General features: G+C 40.1%; 3 protein-coding genes across 9 annotated transcripts in view; 2 read left to right on the top strand and 1 right to left on the bottom strand.

The window, feature by feature from the left end:
• The first annotated feature begins 363 nt into the window (after window positions 1-363).
• Window positions 364-10390, top strand: flvcr2a (FLVCR choline and putative heme transporter 2a). 5 transcript variants are annotated; one of them, XM_049741457.2, is made up of 11 exons: window positions 368-1094; window positions 4976-5117; window positions 5637-5777; window positions 5960-6027; window positions 6251-6354; window positions 7462-7572; window positions 7734-7839; window positions 7908-8019; window positions 8204-8268; window positions 9095-9227; window positions 9482-10390. In XM_049741457.2, exons 1-10 carry the CDS (start codon window positions 486-488, stop codon window positions 9179-9181), a joined length of 1545 nt encoding a protein of 514 aa, XP_049597414.2. In that variant the 5' UTR covers window positions 368-485; the 3' UTR covers window positions 9182-9227; window positions 9482-10390. The 5 variants fall into 5 exon arrangements, 4 of the variants coding, with proteins under 4 accessions (XP_049597413.2, XP_049597415.2, XP_049597414.2 ...); XR_007485927.2 differs by having other exon boundaries at window positions 364-1094; window positions 8204-9227; window positions 9482-9506; XM_049741458.2 differs by lacking the exon at window positions 9095-9227 and having other exon boundaries at window positions 365-1094.
• erg28 (ergosterol biosynthesis 28 homolog) lies at window positions 10111-11914 on the bottom strand. Of its 2 annotated transcripts, none has more exons than XM_049741470.2 (5): window positions 11686-11914; window positions 11459-11602; window positions 11009-11099; window positions 10809-10927; window positions 10111-10721 (listed from the first exon to the last, which is right to left on the bottom strand). In XM_049741470.2, the coding sequence occupies exons 2-5, from the start codon at window positions 11589-11591 to the stop codon at window positions 10633-10635; spliced, it is 432 nt and encodes a 143-aa protein (XP_049597427.1). In that variant the 5' UTR covers window positions 11592-11602; window positions 11686-11914; the 3' UTR covers window positions 10111-10632. The 2 variants fall into 2 exon arrangements, with proteins under 2 accessions (XP_049597427.1, XP_049597426.1); XM_049741469.2 differs by having other exon boundaries at window positions 11459-11596; window positions 11686-11911.
• Window positions 11915-12050: 136 nt separating this feature from the next.
• The window catches only part of ttll5 (tubulin tyrosine ligase-like family, member 5), a 35260-nt gene continuing 28955 nt past the window's right edge, over window positions 12051-18355 (top strand). For both annotated transcript variants that reach the window (XM_049741450.2, XM_068653041.1), the window contains exons 1-12: window positions 12051-12329; window positions 12675-12793; window positions 13861-13967; window positions 14075-14157; window positions 14824-14930; window positions 15067-15197; window positions 15429-15511; window positions 16806-16875; window positions 16972-17056; window positions 17747-17848; window positions 17932-18023; window positions 18095-18202. In XM_049741450.2, the coding sequence (XP_049597407.1) occupies window positions 12735-12793; window positions 13861-13967; window positions 14075-14157; window positions 14824-14930; window positions 15067-15197; window positions 15429-15511; window positions 16806-16875; window positions 16972-17056; window positions 17747-17848; window positions 17932-18023; window positions 18095-18202 (1027 nt within the window). In that variant the 5' untranslated portion in view covers window positions 12051-12329; window positions 12675-12734. The remainder of the gene's footprint in view (window positions 12330-12674; window positions 12794-13860; window positions 13968-14074; window positions 14158-14823; window positions 14931-15066; window positions 15198-15428; window positions 15512-16805; window positions 16876-16971; window positions 17057-17746; window positions 17849-17931; window positions 18024-18094; window positions 18203-18355) is intronic.

An 18355-nucleotide genomic window follows, 5' to 3' on the forward strand; every position in this document is an offset into this window, starting at 1 on the left:
CAAAATTATCTGCAATTATTTTCCAGAAAGAAAGAAAGAATAGATTTAAATTTTCGAACATTTAATTGCTTGGTGGGCCTATTTAAAGTTCGGAGCGAGTCACATATGACCCGCAGATGATATTTTGCCCATCCCTGCTTTAACTCAGACTAATTTCTGCGTTTTTTCTACCCCACAAATACAGTGTGTCATATTTAACATTTTGTTTTCAGTTGTTCATGCTTTCCCGTCAAATGTGATCAAATTTCGGTATTTTGTCAGAGTTTATGTGACTGTATTGTACAAACTTGACCACTAGGTAGGGCAACACCACCACAAGTGTGTTTTTCATGCACGAGAAGACCCTTGCCTGCAGGATGCATGCAGTTTTACACTTTGATCCCATTGTAATTTCCAAACTCAGCAGGAGAGTCGGGTCTTGTGCTCAGTTGCTGAACTTCTGTGAGCTCAGATGGTCAGTGAGATTCAGGAGAGTTGGTGCGCACATGTGTAGGTTGGAGACCGACTTGTTCATAGTGCGCGCTGTCAACATGGGAGATATTAATATTAACGTTTGTGACAAAAATATTGAGGTGGCAGGCACTCCCGTGGAATCGAAAGGTCCGATTGAACTATCGCAGTCATGCAGCATCCCGAACGGCGATGCTGCGCCCACGACTCGCGTGTACTTGAAGCGCTGGCTGATAGTTTTCCTATTTTGTGCCTACTCGCTGAGCAATGCTTACCAATGGATTCAATACAGCATCATCAGCAATATCATCGTCAAGTTCTACCAGGTGGACGCGTTCGCCGTGGACTGGCTTTCCATGATCTACATGCTCGCCTACGTCCCATTCATCTTCCCCGTCACCTGGCTGCTGGACCAGAAGGGTTTGCGCGTCACGGCACTGCTGGCCAACTTGCTCAACTGCGTGGGGACGTGGACTAAAGTGGCCAGTGTCCATCCGGATCTCTTCTGGGTCACCATGCTCGGCCAGTTTATCAGCGCCCTGGCTCAGGTGTTCATCCTTGGGATGCCCTCTCGCTTGGCTTCGGTGTGGTTCGGCGCGGATGAGGTCTCCACCGCCTGCTCCATTGGAGTCTTTGGGAATCAGGTGAGCTCAAGTTTGGACCTCCAGGAGGTCATAACAACACATTAGTCCATGTGGCACTGCAACGCACAGATGTGTCCGCAATAGAACATCATCAGCAACGATCAAGTGCATTGTTTACTGTGACCTTCCATGCATGGACATCCCAATTTTTATTTTGGCAGTTTGGAACATGGACCTTTTATATTGATGGCTTTCTTTGCGTGCTCTTTTCATGTTCTCGTGCATGTTGTTTGTTAAACCCAATTTACCCTTAAAATGAACGTCTTGTCTTATAAATAATGTCTTCTAATGCACTCTTGTATTTGAACACCTTGCTTAAATAAATTTAGATCTTCAAAACCTGCCAAAAACAACTTTTATATGTACCAATATTTTTTAGGGTGCTCAAATACTCCCTAACATAATTAAATCTATTTTATTTAATACATCAATTACATTCCTCTTTTGCTGTGGTTCAAATATATTTATTGGCCAGAATCTCAGCATCCTGAATCTTCTGATTTTAGAATCATTCTTGATATAAAGTTAATTTGTGTAAACATACTGTGTAGTTCGAATATTGTGATGGTAACTTACCTGGCTGTAACTGCAATCTTTTAATTGATTGTACAGGTAAAAGCAAAAATAATTATGCAATTACAGAACAAAATCATGCATTCTGTAATGTTAACAATCAATTTACAAATAGTAATACTTTTTTGGAACTGCAATACTACTGAAATATAATTTTATTTAAAAAATGGCAGAGGAAGTACCGTTTTAATAGTACATAAAGTTATTTGTAATCTGACTGGGCTTCCACTGTGTCTTATGAGTCGATTTAGAGAGATATTTTAAAAATATTATGTCATCAACTCCACGAAAAATTACATATATTAAAAAAAGACCTGATATTACAGTGTAGTTTAAAAGAATTCTTTCAGGTTTGACGGTCGAATGGGAAATGACGTGTTGATGTTTGCACAAGGTTGCCATCTTGTGCCTACTCGGCGCTAGTGTACAGTAAGTACAGTAGTATAGTGGGCGAAAATGAAACAAAACCTCCATTCCAGGTAGGCTAACTCGAATACTTTGAGCGTTTGCAGTGTTTTTCGTGCAACTGTTCACGCTTCATTGTGCTTATTGTGTTTATCGTGCTTGCATTTTCGTCACTTCGGGAAGCTCGGGTGGTAAAACTAAGTCAGTTGGACTTGAAAGTTGAAGAGCAAACTTTAAAGCTTGCACATTGTTAATGAGCGTTTTGTAGTTAATCCGCTTGTGACAAGTACCCCAAATAACTCGGATTTTCATCACAGGGAATGAGCTGGCAATAAAATACAAAAATAAGCCTCGACTGGTCGGCGAAGAAATGATCACGCGTCAAACTTGAGTCTGAACTTAACGGCAGTACTTTGCTAGCTTAGTTGCGTGAATGAAACCGTGTCAATATTATCACAAGAATCTTGCTCATCATACTGGCAGAGTGGCTGCAGCGAGATAAAACTACAATTTATAAAATAAAAATAATAAAATAATATAAAGCACACTGTCACTGCGCCATCGCATGCATTATAGTAGCGAACATTTGCATCTGCACGCCTTAATACGTGCTCAATTTCATCCTAATAGCTTTTTAGATGGATGGATAGTTTTTGGATCCGTACCAAATGATGATACATCAATTTATTCAGTTACCATAATTTGCGCAACTCGCATACCAGAAACCACACCCTTGCTCGTCATAGGCGGTCCTCGTTTTACGACGCAGTCCCGTTTCTACGACAGCAATGTAACTCGGATTTACACGTTACGCCCAGTTGTTTTTGCTAACATGACAGTAAATACCTGGATACTAAATAATCATATAAAAAGGCACTGAAAAGTACACAACGACGTTATAAATTACATCTGTAAAATGTAATGCATAATCCAGTAAAATTCTGATAACCGATTAATCGTTTTTTTTAATTTAAAATATGTAATGAATGAAATAAAATCTTTGGTGCCCCTAAATTACAGGTAGAGCATTTGACCGTTTTGCAACAATTAACTTTAAAACATAAGTTTTTTTTTTGTTTTCTTCATGGTGGGAGATGTTTGAATGTCATTATCTTTGTTTTACGTTCTAATGTCAATGTAAACCCCAAGAAAATGTCAAGAAATAAAATCAGCTTTAACTAATCTCAATCAATTGTATTCCACGGTCAGTGAATTGGTCACATCCTAACGGTGACCTTAATGAAACCCCAGTAAACTTGAACAAGAAACGAGATACTTTTAGACTTTGAACTTATCTTTAACGCTTAACTGGCCATATTGTGATGATCTTGCAGTATGGGTCATTCTCTATCTGCATGGGTCATGCGCTATGCTTTAGCAACACAATTAAATTGAACTTCCAGACAAGACAAATCCTCCAGTGTGGGGGTGATGCAACTGAAAGGTTGGAGTTTGAGCTGCACCATAGGAGTCACATAAAAAAGAAATCACGTGACCAAAGAGGGGAACTTTTGTGAGCTTTGATGCTGTACCCAGGTAGTCTTCTGTAATTTCACTTGTTCTCACGGGGTGGTGGGCAAGCCGGAGCCTCAGCTGACTTTGGGCGAGAAGGTACTCAACCTAGAATTACAGCACCAATTCAAAGTCAGCAGTCAAGTTTGCTTGAGGCCAACTTGTTTATTTATTTTTTTTTATATTAAGAAAAAAGGTGCCGCGCCTGCTGACTGGGAGCGTTAGGTAAATGGCCTCTCTGTTTACACACCCAAGGAGAACTGTTTGCTTTTCTCTCCAGCTGAACGCAGAGGCCTGAAAGAGGAGGGGAAGCAACATGGGCAGTCAGGAGGAGCTCTGTCATGACTGGATGGACAGCCATGATGGATCCTCTCCGTCTCAAAAAAACAGAGGCACTTTCGGAGGGTTCAATCGCCATCTTGGTCTGGGTGACGCCGGCCTCATTACGGACTCTTCCATCCAGGAAAACACGCAGCTCTTCCCGCTCATGGAGACCAAACTGTACAAGCGGCGTTGGGTCATGCTCTTCATCTTTTGCGTCTATTCCATGAGCAACGCTATGATGTGGCTGCAATACGGCATCATCAGCAACATCTTCAAGCACTTTTACGGTATTGGCGACCAGGCCATCAACTGGCTCTCTATGATTTATTTCTTGACCTACATCCCTCTCATCGTGCCCGTCATGTGGCTGCTGGACAACCGAGGCCTCCGAGAACTCATGGTGGTGGGCTCTGCTTTGAATTGCATCGGCACTTGGATCAAAACGAGCACGGCTCACCCTGACTCGTTCCCTATGACCTTCCTTGGCCAGTTTGTGTGCTCAGTGGCCACTGTTTACATCCTTGGCATCCCATCCAAACTTGCTTCTGTGTGGTTTGGACAACAGGAGGTGTCCACGGCCTGCGCCATTGGTGTTCTGGGAAACCAGGTGTGTCCAGGTTCGCCTGTTGGGCTTCAACATCAATGGTGGATAGCAGATGGTGTTGGATGTGGGTCATGTATGAGATAGAGAGTGGCAGCAGTTATGATTTGTGGATATTTTTAAATTAAAATGAACAAACCCATGAATGTGTTTTATTGCGTTTGGAAGCGAGGTGTGCAAACCAGTTGAGAGCGAATCTACTGTTTGCAGCTTGGGCATGGAATTTGCATGTTCTCCTGAGTAGAAAAACTCCCAGCAAGATAAACATGACCAAAAGACTTTGATGATCAAGTGCATAAACACACTTCGTGCCAAAAGAAACTTGGGATCATTTGAATGCGTTCGACAATGAATTCATTATGTTTGGTAGTTTCTGATCAAATAAGCAGAAAATTATGTAATGCTACAATAAATGCGCTCATATTTTGGATTTCCTATTTATATCTCTATTGCTTCTCACCTGCAGATGGGCATCGCTATTGGCTTCCTGATCCCCCCCATTCTCGTGCCTAATGTCGACGATGTGGAGGAGCTGGCACACCACATTAAGATCATGTTCTACATCAGTGCCGGTGTGGCCACCATCATTTTCATCCTTGTGATCATCGGTAAGCCCTCAATGGATGACTCGCGGTCAATGCTTCAAGATGGGCACGAACCTGTCCGGGATTTTTGCCCAGTAAATACCAATGATTAATGTCAACAAAGTATTCTCCTTAAGCCTTTAGTACAATAACACTGTTGGATTTGATCTGCGGTACTCCTCAGCCAACCAGTAATAATTGAATCCTGCATTGATGGATATCTTCTGACACAGTATGAAACACAAACGGGCTCAAGTTATGTAATTGTTGTAAGAACTCGATTTCCCACTCAAGCTCAGCGAAGATCTGCAAAGTCGGTGACAGTCAGGCAAACACTGCAAAGCCTCACCAACTGATCTTGTTTATTTTAGCTTCAAAACTGTTTAGAGAATTTTGTTGGTCGTGTTGTCGTTTAAATGAAGTGATAGTTGTCTATCGACTAAGTCTGGCGATAATGCTTATTGACAGATAATATAATTTTTAAAGCATTAGTGTCTCATTCGTCTGCCACCTGAAGCATTTTCTGTCTCCACTGTGTTTTAGTGTTCCAAGAGAAACCAGAGCTCCCTCCCACACAGGCCCAGGCTCAGGCGAGGTGCATCCCTCCAGAGAGCTATTCCTATTTGGCCTCCATTTGGAGGCTGCTGCGCAACAAGCCCTTCATGCTGCTGTTGGTCAGCTACGGTGGGTTCTTATTTACTACTACCACTCTGTAGACAATTTTATAAGACAGTTATTGGCCCAGTTCTGTTTTTAATGCTTAGATCTATACTGAAGAAGGGATCTTGCATTATTTGTTTAGATACAATGTGTCTCCCAGTGTGAATGTTGTGTCGGTACAAAGTATTTTTGTGGTTTATTCGCAGGACTGAATGTTGGCTGCTTTTACGCGGTGTCCACACTTCTGAACCGAATGATCATTGAACATTATCCAGTAAGTCTCACACTACTGCTGTCATATACAGTATGCTTTATTCCATAGTGTTCAAGTTCAAGTTCCTATTCTGTTTTTTTCCCCATGCTTTTTTACATTTTATACTCTGCTTTAGATTTTTGCTGCCCTATAAAATTGCCGGAAAGATGACCTAGACAGAATCCCCCTAGACAAGTGAATGCAGATTGAAAAATGTTACCAATGATGATGATTTTCTTCTTAGGGTGAGGAGGTGAATGCAGGTCGGGTTGGGCTGACCATTGTCATCGCAGGCATGGTGGGATCACTCATCTGTGGAGTTTGGCTGGACAAGACTAAAACCTACAAGTAAGATTTTTTTTTTTCTAACTTTGCAAAACAAAAAATATTTCTAACATTTGTCATTGTCAAATGTTATTTAATAATAAAAAAAAATGCTTCAAGGCAGCAGTTCCACTTCTCTGCAGGGTTCCAGTTTGCTACCTGTGGATAGTTTTGTTATGATCTGACGTAGGTCAACTAGAAACTGCTCTCAATCAACAATTGCTGCTGCCATTAAACAATGAAACAAAAGAAAAAACAGGAATTCGCCTGAAGCTCATACAAACAAGACATTGTGTGCTATTTGCGGTGGTCTCCTTCAACGGATGTTATGTGGTCACACGGAGCTGAGCTTGGAAATGTTTGTGCAAAGTGGAACTGTAGTCTGGGTATTTGCTCTGATGTCCAACTTTGCATATGTAAACTGACAGACAAGACTCATGTCGTCTTATCGTGCATTATCCCACGGTTTGTTCTTTCCTGCACTAAACTTGAAATTCACCAATGGCCATCTTTTTGATCTTCACTCAGCATTTGATGTAATTCCTCGCATACCAATTGGATGCTCAGCTGTCCAAGCAGCCTAGTCCAGATCGCTCTTGTTGACACGCGCCTGTTGTCTTAAAGTATGCGTGAGTGAGTCAGAGGATGACGTTGTGTTAACAAAGCCAGTATTTGATGCATGGTTGACCAAAAAAAACCGCTAGACCAGAATAATCCTATTTGTGCAGATGGTCGTTGCTTTGACAACAGGTCAATTTCATTTTTTTTTTTTTAAACATTGTTCAACAAGTTACCAGTAAATCCAAGTTTATATAAGATTGATTTTTTATTCAATGGGAGATTTCCAAGATACACAAGGAATTGAAAATGTAGATAAATATTGTAAAAATTGCAATAACATGAAACCCTTGACTTTATATAATTTAAAAAAAGTCATAGGTCATCCGGTTTTATGGAAGTATGCTGGAGGATTGAGGTCGTCTGAGCAGCTTTTGCCTAAAAAATATAAGCCAGCTCACAAGACTCAGATCTACATTTTTGTCAAATCTGATTAATCTGGATTTTGAGGAAGAAAAAAAAATGTACCTTGGCTTTTTAAACACCATTCACCTTCTTTCCCCGTCTCATCAGGCAGACCACGCTGGCCGTGTATGTGCTTTCCCTGGTCGGGATGCTGATATATGCCTCGACACTCAACCTGGGCCACCTGTGGGTGGTGTTTCTCACAGCCGGAGTTTTAGGGTGGGTGATCAATACACATCAAGCAATTGCACAAACAACCCAATCACTTAATTATATTTGATGAATTTTTTTATTATTTTTTATGTTACATGTAGTTTTTTTCCCCCTATTCTTTGGTTTTACGGGAGAATTTTAATTGAAGCATCAATGTGTTTCTGCAGCTTCTTCATGACTGGATACCTTCCTTTGGGCTTTGAGTTTGCAGTAGAGCTCACCTACCCCGAATCAGAAGGAACCTCATCTGGTCTCCTCAACTGTTCAGCTCAGGTCGGTTGGCACAAATTCAGTCACATGAGAATGTAATCATGTTACCAATCTGATTTCATTCATTTCAGATCTTCGGAATCATCTTCACCATTGCTCAGGGAAAGATTATTGATGGATGGGGCACTTTGGCAGGAAACATCTTCCTGTGTATTTTCCTTTTGATAGGATCTATAATGACTGGTAAGGAAACATTTGGAAACAAAGAACAACATTCACTTATTTTTTCAAGGCACCTTAGCCATGTTGTCCAAGGGATGAGGTTGCCATCTAGTGGTGGAATTAAAATACCGATTCATCTCTCTTTTTTCCCCCCTGCTTACCCATACATACAATTTGAAACATTATTCTGTTGTCTGCATCACAGGATTCATTAAATCTGAGCTCCGGAGGCAAAATGCCAACCTACAGGCTACTGGGCGTTCAGTCAGTGTAAGTATATCGTCAATGGTATCTTCACAATCCCGTGAAGGGATTGGTCTTTGCATCTTGTGCTGCAACAAATACTGCTGGGTGATTTAGGCTGCAGTCCACACATTACGTCGCACTACTGCAGGCATGAATAAATTCAAGCTGAATGCATGCCCACAACAAACATTCTCTGCTACTTATCCTGGAAGCTAACTTAACATGTCAATATTGGTTCAAAACATGCAAAAATGCACTTTATATACTTTCAAGTGGGAGCTCAATATTGAAAAGTCTCGCTAACAGGATTAAATCCTCTGCTATGCAAACATGCGGAGCAAGCTTTTTTTGTTTGTGTTTCACTGTGATATATATTATGAAAACTCCACAAATTGACCCATTTAAAATTTTATTGGAGGGATTGTGTCAATTACTTGTGGATTTTTGATTGGTCCCTATCAGGGGATTACTATACATGCAATTCAATTAAAGTATTTCAGTGAAAGAGCAAACAAAATCTTTCAAAATTCATGACACCATTTCCCTAAACAACTTCAACTCACTGATTGCTATCATATTCAAAACAACTTCTACTTTCCTTTTTAATGCCTCTAAAATAAATATATAACCAAGTACCAGTAATCCTGCACACACAGAGTTGTCAGTTCCTGCTTGTTAAATAGTCGATTGAATTCTCAAAGCAAACAAATCCAGGTCGTTTCATACAACTTAAGGCAGCTAACGGTTATTTGGGTGTGCAGGAGTTTCTGGACTGCATTGTGTGCTGGTGCTAGTGGGTTTGCATGTAGGGTACTTTTGGGCTTCTCTCAAAGACATGACCCCCCCTTAGCTGTTATTCCAGCGTGCAGGCTCTGAGTCATCGGTTCAGGACTACGGGGGCACATCTTGCAGCAGCCCCTGGCAGCAGCCGTCCTGACATAAACTTACAAGCTTGCTAAAAACCAAAACACACACCTGCCCAGGTAGGGACACGTTCTATTAAATAATAAAAACATTGCCATTCACGCTCTGGTTTCTTTGAGGTGCCCTTTCCAGTGGCTATTTTTAAAAGAGCAGCGGTATAACAACAAGACAAGTTGGACTGGGTCCAGTTTCTTTGATACACATGATTTTTTTATTTTTTAATGTTCCATATTCATGAATTATTGGAGTAAGAGCCTCACTCAGATCCTTAGTCAAAATATATAGTGATTGGTGTTCATTTGTGTTTTACCAGGACATGACCACTGTTCTGGATGAAAGCCATAAAGAAGCTAAGTCGGAATACATGACGAAGTAGCGGCGATGCATTCTGCTGTGAAAGCCTTGGTGAGGAGAATTGGTCGCTGCACAGACCAAGTAAAACAGTGCGACTGTTGTGCCCCGAGGACACTACACACACATACACACACGGATCCCAAAACAAGCACAAGAAATCAGTCATGCACAAGAACAACGCACTTAGAATCTTAAATGTCTTTACCGTTCATAGTTTGTCAGTGTCAAATGGAGCGTGACCTTTTCATATTCTCTTACCTCAAAATTTACAAACTATTGTTCAACTACAATGACAACTAACACTACTACAGTAACTGACTTATGTCAGTGCATTAGTACTGTATTTGCTTTAAAGCTTTGTAAAAGCTTTTTATTTTCATGTCATGGCAACTGGAACGTTTTCCGCCTGTCATTCCCGATCACGTGGCAGTATTACCTCTGAATTCTACTGACTGCAATAACAGTCGATGCTGTACGTCTTATGTATACTTTGGAAGGGCAGTTTTGTCCGCCCCCAGACTTGGCGGACGGAAACTTGAAGACTGATATTTTTGTCGATACGGAAGAAGAGGGAGGCGAATCCAATCATTCATTTTGCACAAGAAAAAAAACAATATTTTATTAATTAAAAATATGCTTTGCTTGTAAAGTCACAATAGAGAAATGCATAATGTGCATAGTTTGCGATTCATTTGTTTTGTTGCATATGTTGTGGCTTTTTGTGTTGTGGTTTCTCTTTTACAGAATATTGCTCTAAAGGGCTAATTTATCATTTTATGGAATTTTAGGATATTTTACAAAACTGTGAAGATCTGACACTCCGTGGTATTTCCGAACACATGAAATAAATTCTTCCTCATATACATAACTTGACTGGAGTCCAGTGTCTTGTATGACATGAGTAAGAGGGCTCAGTGGAGTTTCTGTTCCATTGTTAAATGAATAAATCTCATGTTTTCCAATCTTAGACATGTTGAGAGCATGAGAATCCACGTGTAAAGTTCCGAGAAAGATTGATTCACTGTAGGAAATACTGTAAAATAACATCTGGGAAGCAGCACACCACAATCAATCCAAACACGTCTAGTGGACCCTTGGACATGAGGACATTTAGTTCCGTTTCTTTTGCTGCGCTCCCACTTCCTCTGGAGTCTCTGGAAAACACTGGAATCCAATCAGCATTGCTATGATTGAGAAACCTGGAAAAACAAATGGCACAATTGCGTCATGCTACAGGCTCTGTTCAACATATATACAAATTGTAATGAACAACAGAAGATACTTACTGGCCACAATAAGTGGTGCCATGACCCCAATTGTGAGAGGTGCAGTTTTGTAGATGAAGGCTTCAGATAGAAAATGACCCAGCGCAAGGACAAATGTCCACAAAGTGATGTGATACAACCTGCCAGTGACACACAATGTGAGAATCTAATGAAGTTGACTCGTATATGAAATGCAAAACGTAATAAACGAGCTATCTTACGTCCTGTTGTGAATATCAATGGCACAGGCACAGCGAATGATGGATGACAGCAGCGTCCAAATGCCAAATGTTCGAGCTTGAAGACCATTGACTGAATAAAAATGTAGATGTAAACAGTGACAGTGAGGGAAATTATTTGATCCCCTGTTGAACCTGCTAGTTTATTCATTTACAAAGAAATTAAAACTAAATTACTATTGGCACCATTACTCCCAAGTGGAACATTTTGGTAAAGATTTTAGCAAGGATCATAGAAGCTGACAAACAAGGTTTATTTCTGCAGGCCACATAGAATGAAGTGTGGGGCCAGATTTAGCCCCGGGGCCTTAGGTTTGGCACCTGTGCTCTAGAAAATGCACATTGGAATAAATGTATATTGCTTTTTTTTTTACACACTGTTTATTTGGGTTAGTAAATAACATAAAAACAACAGAAATGCAATTTGCTAACCAAACTCAGGCTTGCCGGTGTAAAGCTTCTCCGACAGGAAGCTGTGATCTCTGAAGCTCTGCACGGTGTTTCCCATCGCGATGATAGACACCATTACAAGCCAGCTTCGCAGGACGTTTAGGAACCGACTCATCTTTCCTGTAGCTCCAATATTAGAGTACAGTATTTAGAATCCATACAAATGCAGGTATATGGTCATGTTGCAAAGAGGCTGCAAGATGTGTTACCTTGTCAAGTGTTTTGAGTGAACGGATCTCTGAGAAAAGAGTCTAATGTTGCAGTAAACTATTTCTATAAACAAGGTCAAATGGCATTAATGGTGATAATTCCGAGCGACGTCCATCAAATATGTAACATGCTCCACAGAAGGAAAAATAACAGTATGTTGTGACATGTCTCACTGACCAGGTAGTAGCCAATGACAACGCTGACAGAATGGTTGTAGCCAGTCGTGCCATTGATATGATTGGTGAAATTGTACCTCTTGGAGTCGCCCACTTTTATTTTTAGCCAATCGTATTTAAGGAATTCATGGGGTTGGTTGGAGGCGGGGTTGGTTGGTTTAAACAAAGAGTCACTATGAAGAACAAGATAGTTCTCCGTGACGTCTTGAATTATGGTTTAGTTGACTATGTGGTTTCTTGTGATATTGTTTTTCAGATTTGGATAAAGGATCATCATTATGCAGCGCTGTATTATAAAAATGGTGCAGAAAAAAAAATAATTTCGACAGGAAATCTTAAATTGCGCATGCGCCGTGCCGTGTTGCTACAAAGTTGTTGTAGTAACAAGGAAGATTAGCAGCGATCTATGATCAACTCTCCCTGCACAACTGCGCTAGTTAGCATTGAGCGGCCGACCTGAAATCAAGGCAAGTTGAAAGTTGTTCTGCGTTTTTTCATCCTCTACAACACGCTGCATGTATTAGCTTACATTCAGTAATTTTTGCATTGCACAACACAGACAACTGTTTTGATTTTATTTACTTGCCTGTCAATTTCTCGTGGCTAACATATGTTCCTCTGTCTGGATTTACTATTTGTAAAGACAGGCACTGTTATCCATTCACGTCAAATGGAAGATTATTTTACAAGTAGATCTACAAACCATCTGTTATGGCATGTTCGTTCTTATTTGAGTTACATTCTTTTTTGGAATCAAAGATGGAAAAAAAGAAATGATTCACCCATATTGTATTTGTCTTGGGTTGCCTCAGGAGGGAGCTACAATCACAGGCACATGATCCCAGCAGGATTTGAATTCTATCTCTCTGGAGATGCCAGCTGTTGCTCGGGATAAGGAGGAGTCTGATTCCTCCACTGAGGATGACCATGAGTGAGTTCTTAGTCGTATGTCCCTCGTATGCATTTATGCATGTATGCATTTTTGCAACTTAGCATTTATGCATCTATGCAGCCATGCATCCATCCATGCATGCCATGTATCCAACCGTCCGTCCACAAATTGAACTTTGATCCTGTATATCCCTGAAACTCATCTTGTTCTGACTTGCGAGTTTAATTTCTTCTGTGACCATGCTCATATCTTAAAATATTTCCCTCATTGAAATAAATGGAAATACCTTTGATCCGTTCCAGTCCTACATTGTGCTCCATCTGCTATGCACGCCTTGGCCATCAGGGAGCAGTATAATAAAGACTCAAAGCCAGACATGAGTCTCACAAATAACTCAGCTGCTGTAATGTTTTTGAAGAACATGAAGGATATATTTCTGTGTGACTTAGGACAATGCCAGATAATTAAGAAGACCTTTTAAAATGATAAAAAAAAAATCTTTTAAGTATCAGTGGCTGGTATCGGAATCTTTCATGAGAACCCGATACCTTGAAATAAGGTCAGTATCGGTGAATCGGTATCAGGACCGTATTGGCCCGATACGAATACCTGATAACAGTGTAAAAGGTGCGTAATCGAACACATATACCGAATTAAAAATGTGTGCATGGCAACCAAAAAACTTTGCAGCATAAACACAACTACAAATGAGGATGTGTTCAGGTCTGAAATGTTTTGACTCGTCGACTTCAGTCACATCGCTAGCACATAATATTTCACTGGTCATAATCATGGTTTTGTCCAAAATAAACAACAGTGAAGATGATATCTGATCTATAGTGTATCAAACCTGGATACCTAAGCTGGGGGCAGCAATTATTTACATGCCTCCCAGCCTTATCGGGAGAAGCCATGGCTGATTGCGTTCTTCCACATCAACGTGCTGTCTTATCATATTTTCAGCTTGATAAGCAAGCTGTGTCTGGTGCACACAGATAGTGTAGGATCATGTTTTTGTACAGTATGCGTGGGTTTTTGCTCTTGTCATGATGATGAGAAAAATCTGTCTTCCATTGTGTCGCATCAAAATGTTTTTTTCTTTTTAGAGACCATCCGTGCATTGCCTGGACTGGCCTCAGCAGGATGATCCCAGTCTTCTTATTTTTCCCGGAAGCCATTGTTTCAAAGGATGGTTCAATCTACGGAGGCGGAGGTACTTTAGTTTACGCTGATTTCAGAATTAGTTGTGAAAGAGATTATATTAGGTGGAACCTTTCTGAGTCAAACATTGAGTTGATCAATTTTGGTTTCATTTTCAAGAGCGATACAACATGGCCTTCAAGATTGTGCGAACAGAGAGTCACCTGGTGCGGGGCATCCTGACCAATCATGGTTTCCATGAGGTAATATTCTCCACAAAATGAGGCAAATGTAAAAGGTTAGCTTTAAAATGACCATTTATGCTATTTATGTGAACCTCCTCTGTGTAGTATAGACCCCCCCACCCAAATAATAACGATGTCAAAGCCTGGGAACGCATGCACGGAAAGAAGCAAAATGACCTCAAGAGCATTAATCTGGTTTCACAAGGCCATACAATCCCCATCATTGCTCCTTCCAAGCAGTTACAATTAATTCTCTTTTTATTTCATTTCAATGCTTCTTGACTCCCAGAAAGACATCATCAAAGGCAGACGAGTGTCTACCACAGTGAATGGCCAGAGCCAGACTTTAACAAGGCTTTATTGCAAACATGTGTCTCCTCTAGACACCGAGCACTCATGTGAACACAACCTCCATCCTAATGAATGGCTGGAATCAAGCAAAGCAGATTAACCAGAATGAGTATGGGGATTTAGCAATCATTTTGTCCTAATTTCAGTAGAGCCCGTTGTGTTTGTCCGGCATAGGCTTTGTCTTATGTCCTACCCAGCATGACATTGTCATTCATGAGCAGTTTTTGTCATGTCCAGTTTTGTCATTATGCTAAAATCAGTCATTAGTCAGGTGCACACTAACCCAAATTGACTCCATCCTGCTTATTGGAAACAAATATTTTTTTTTCCCAGGTTCAATCTGATAGCAATGAGTTTAACATCATGTGGACAGGATCCCACCTGAAGCCTTACTTACTGCGAAACCTTCAAGATTTCCAAAAGGTCAACCATTTTCCAAGGTGGGTTCAATGCTATATTCTTAATATGATCTTTCAAATCTAATTTAAAAACAAATCATTTGACAGAAAAACTGAGGACCCTCCAAATTTGAACACAATTCGACTTTAGCCTTATTTATCTCTCGTCCATTTGCAGATCTTACGAACTGACCCGCAAAGATCGGCTTTATAAAAACATCCAACGAATGCAGGAGGCTCACGGCTTCAAAAACTTCCACATAGTTCCACAGACCTTCGTGCTTCCGTCGGAATACCAGGAATTCTGCAGTAAGTAACTGCTTGCTTGGGCTATTTTCATAGACACTATACAACCACAAAATTAGGTACACTTGCACATTACAATGACGACCAGTACATTGTGATGTAAATTGAACAGTACGTTTATTGCATTTTTCTTTTTTTGTTTCACATTGTGCAAACCTCAAAAAGTAAGAGCACACGAATATTTCATTATGCTTCTAGTCGTGTATTGTTTTCTATTTTTTTCTCGCATCTCAGGTTGTTATGCCAAGGACCGGGGACCGTGGATCATTAAACCAGTTGCATCTTCAAGAGGACGAGGCATCTACTTAGTCAGCAATGTGAGTTAATTGTTCCATTTGGATTCTTTTTGCTGTGATGGCACTGAATTGAAGAAAGTCCTCCAAAATAGACACAATTCAGAATTCCAAGTTATTTCCAAGCAGTGGCAAGGAAAACATTCAATCTTGTCTGTCATTTTTTGGCTCTTTGAAAAGCTTGTGGGAATTTGAGAATGATGGCTCTTCATATTTGTGTTTCAAATCCAAATGTGAAGCTGACAGTTGAACTGAAATAATAATAAATGCACAGTATTTTTTTTCTTGTTCCTTTTAATCTGGTCCAAAAATGACTTTTACATTTTGTTCCTTTTTTTTTTTGTGTGTGTTTACATTTTACATGTGATGATTACGTGCACTGAGATTGCAACTCTCAACTAGATAAGTCGTTTAAAAAAATTGATGAATGGTTTTGAAACATGTAAGTCATTCTTCACTGATGTGCAAATAGTGTGAGAGCGACTGTAGTAATTAATATTTTGTAGCTAATTATCAGAGAGAATCCTTTGTGAGTTGCACCGCACTCAACAGTTGGCCGAGCAGATGTTATGTGTGAGGGATGGCGTGCACTTTATTTTGAAAGCGCTATCAACTCCTACTTGAAACATGACTTAATTTGGTGGCGTAAATCACACACTTCAAGGTCTTTTGCTTTTTGGAGCAACTCCACAAGCCTTTCACTGTCTGAAAACATTTGCACAATTCTTCTTCTTCCGTGGCATTTTTATGAAAAGAATGTCAGAGTGATGTTTGGAGAAATGGAAGATCTACAGTAAGTACACTTTTTGGTGTGTGTTTTCTCAGAACTGGAGCCAGATTTGAGGCTAAACACTCTTAAGATTTTTAGTCAACTCATAAACGACAATTTGAACTCATGTCGACCATTCAGACGTCACTTTCCGTGTTTTGTTTGTATCTGTTTACTTTAGGAGCGCGGTTCCCGAATATTTTACAAGTACGACCTCATAAAATACTTTGCCCTAATTACCACCATAATGATCAATGTTGAAATACAGTAGTGTAGATTTTATTCCGAAAAACATAACTTTACAAGTAGGGTGCAAAGGCAATACCCTAATAGTGTACCTTTTTATATTTTTCACGAGTGATGAGCAAAAATACTGCCTGTGTTTTCAAGTCAAGTCAAGTTTAAGTCTTAAGTTTAAGTCTTAAGTGACTTGACTTAATAGTGTATATCTTTTTATATTTTTCAAGAGTGATGAGCAAAAATACTGCCTGTGTTTTGTATACTGTAGCATTATTGAGTATTATGTCTAATGACTTTAATCCCCCACAGCCAAATCAGATTTCAGTGGATGAGAACATTTTGGTGTCCCGCTATATTCCTAACCCTCTGCTGATAGATGGTAAGTTCTTTCCAATGTTTTTCAATTTGCACCACTGACACATTTGACCAAGTTTAGACAGAATCTTAACCATTTGCCTTCATTTTTGTTCCACAGAATTCAAATTTGACGTACGCTTGTATGTGTTGGTCACATCTTATGATCCACTCCTCATCTATGTGTATGAGGAAGGCCTCGCAAGGTGAGTGCACTTTGGACTTTTGTTGTGTTATAATTTTTGGTTTTAGCTTTTTATATGTGCTCATTAAATTTTGAATGGCTTAAGAATTCTCCATCAATAAGAACCTCAACTGTTATTCCATCATTGACCAGCAGAGAGCAGGTGAAACATGCCAGACCAAAACTGGTTTCAAGTGAGAAGTGGGTTTTGGACTTTGTAACAAAGTTCTCTATTGTTCAACACTATGTATAAAAATATAATCATACAATGGGCGACTGGATTTTTATCATGTGGTGCATATAGCTATTAGGGGCAAATAGTTTATTTTCTATTTTAATTTTTTCCAAGTGTAGTTACATGTACAGGTAAAAATACACAGTCGATAAAGTATAGATACCAAGGTTATTTTTCTTTATGTTCATATGTGCAGCAAACCAGAAGATGTTTTTTGGCTCCATTAACAACTGTGAGCGATAAACGGGGCTTAAATTCCTGGTTCCACTTTTATCTCTTGACATTCCTTTGGGTTGTGTTGGAATTCAGGTACATAATGTGCGCCAAGGAATTCTCATCGTTGCACATGTGGCATCTGTGCCTCTGAAACACTTGCAGACAACTACACAAGAATGTCAAGTGGCAGTTGATCATTTATAGAAGTCCAGTGAGTTTTTCTCTTTTAATGGCATAGACAATTTTTTTTTATATGCTCAGATTTGCCACCGTCAAGTATGACAGGACAGCAAAGAATATCAAGAACACCTTCATGCATCTCACCAACTACAGCGTGAACAAAAAAAGCAGCGACTACGTCAGGTAATGATCACAGTAGACGATTCCCATTTATCTTTTTTGGTGGGTTCATTCATTCATTCAAAGTGCATTGCCTCCACTTCTAGTTGTGATGACCCTGAAGTTGAGGACTACGGGAACAAGTGGAGTATGAGTGCGGTGTTGCGCTACTTGAGGGAAGAGGGAAAGGACACCAGACGTGAGTCACATCTTTTATCGTCCTCGCTCTGTGATTCTTCTAATTAATCCAATCATCTCTTCATCTCCAAGTTTTAATGAAACAGATCGAGGATGTGATCATCAAAGCTGTGCTCAGTGCTCAGATGCAGATCGCCATGGCCTGCAAGACTTTCGTTCCCCACCAGACCAACTGCTTTGGTATGCATTTTCGTGTCTCCAAATGCAAGTGGTAGAAAGTAGAACACATGCCAACTAACGTTTGACTTGGCACCGTATAGCTTTGTACATAGGTGGCAAAAGTACTCAGAAATACAAGATACATATCGTCAGCCAAGTCATATTTCAGTCTTT

This window comes from Syngnathus scovelli, chromosome 14 (assembly GCF_024217435.2).
Source record: "Syngnathus scovelli strain Florida chromosome 14, RoL_Ssco_1.2, whole genome shotgun sequence".
Taxonomy (NCBI): Eukaryota; Metazoa; Chordata; class Actinopteri; order Syngnathiformes; family Syngnathidae; genus Syngnathus; species Syngnathus scovelli.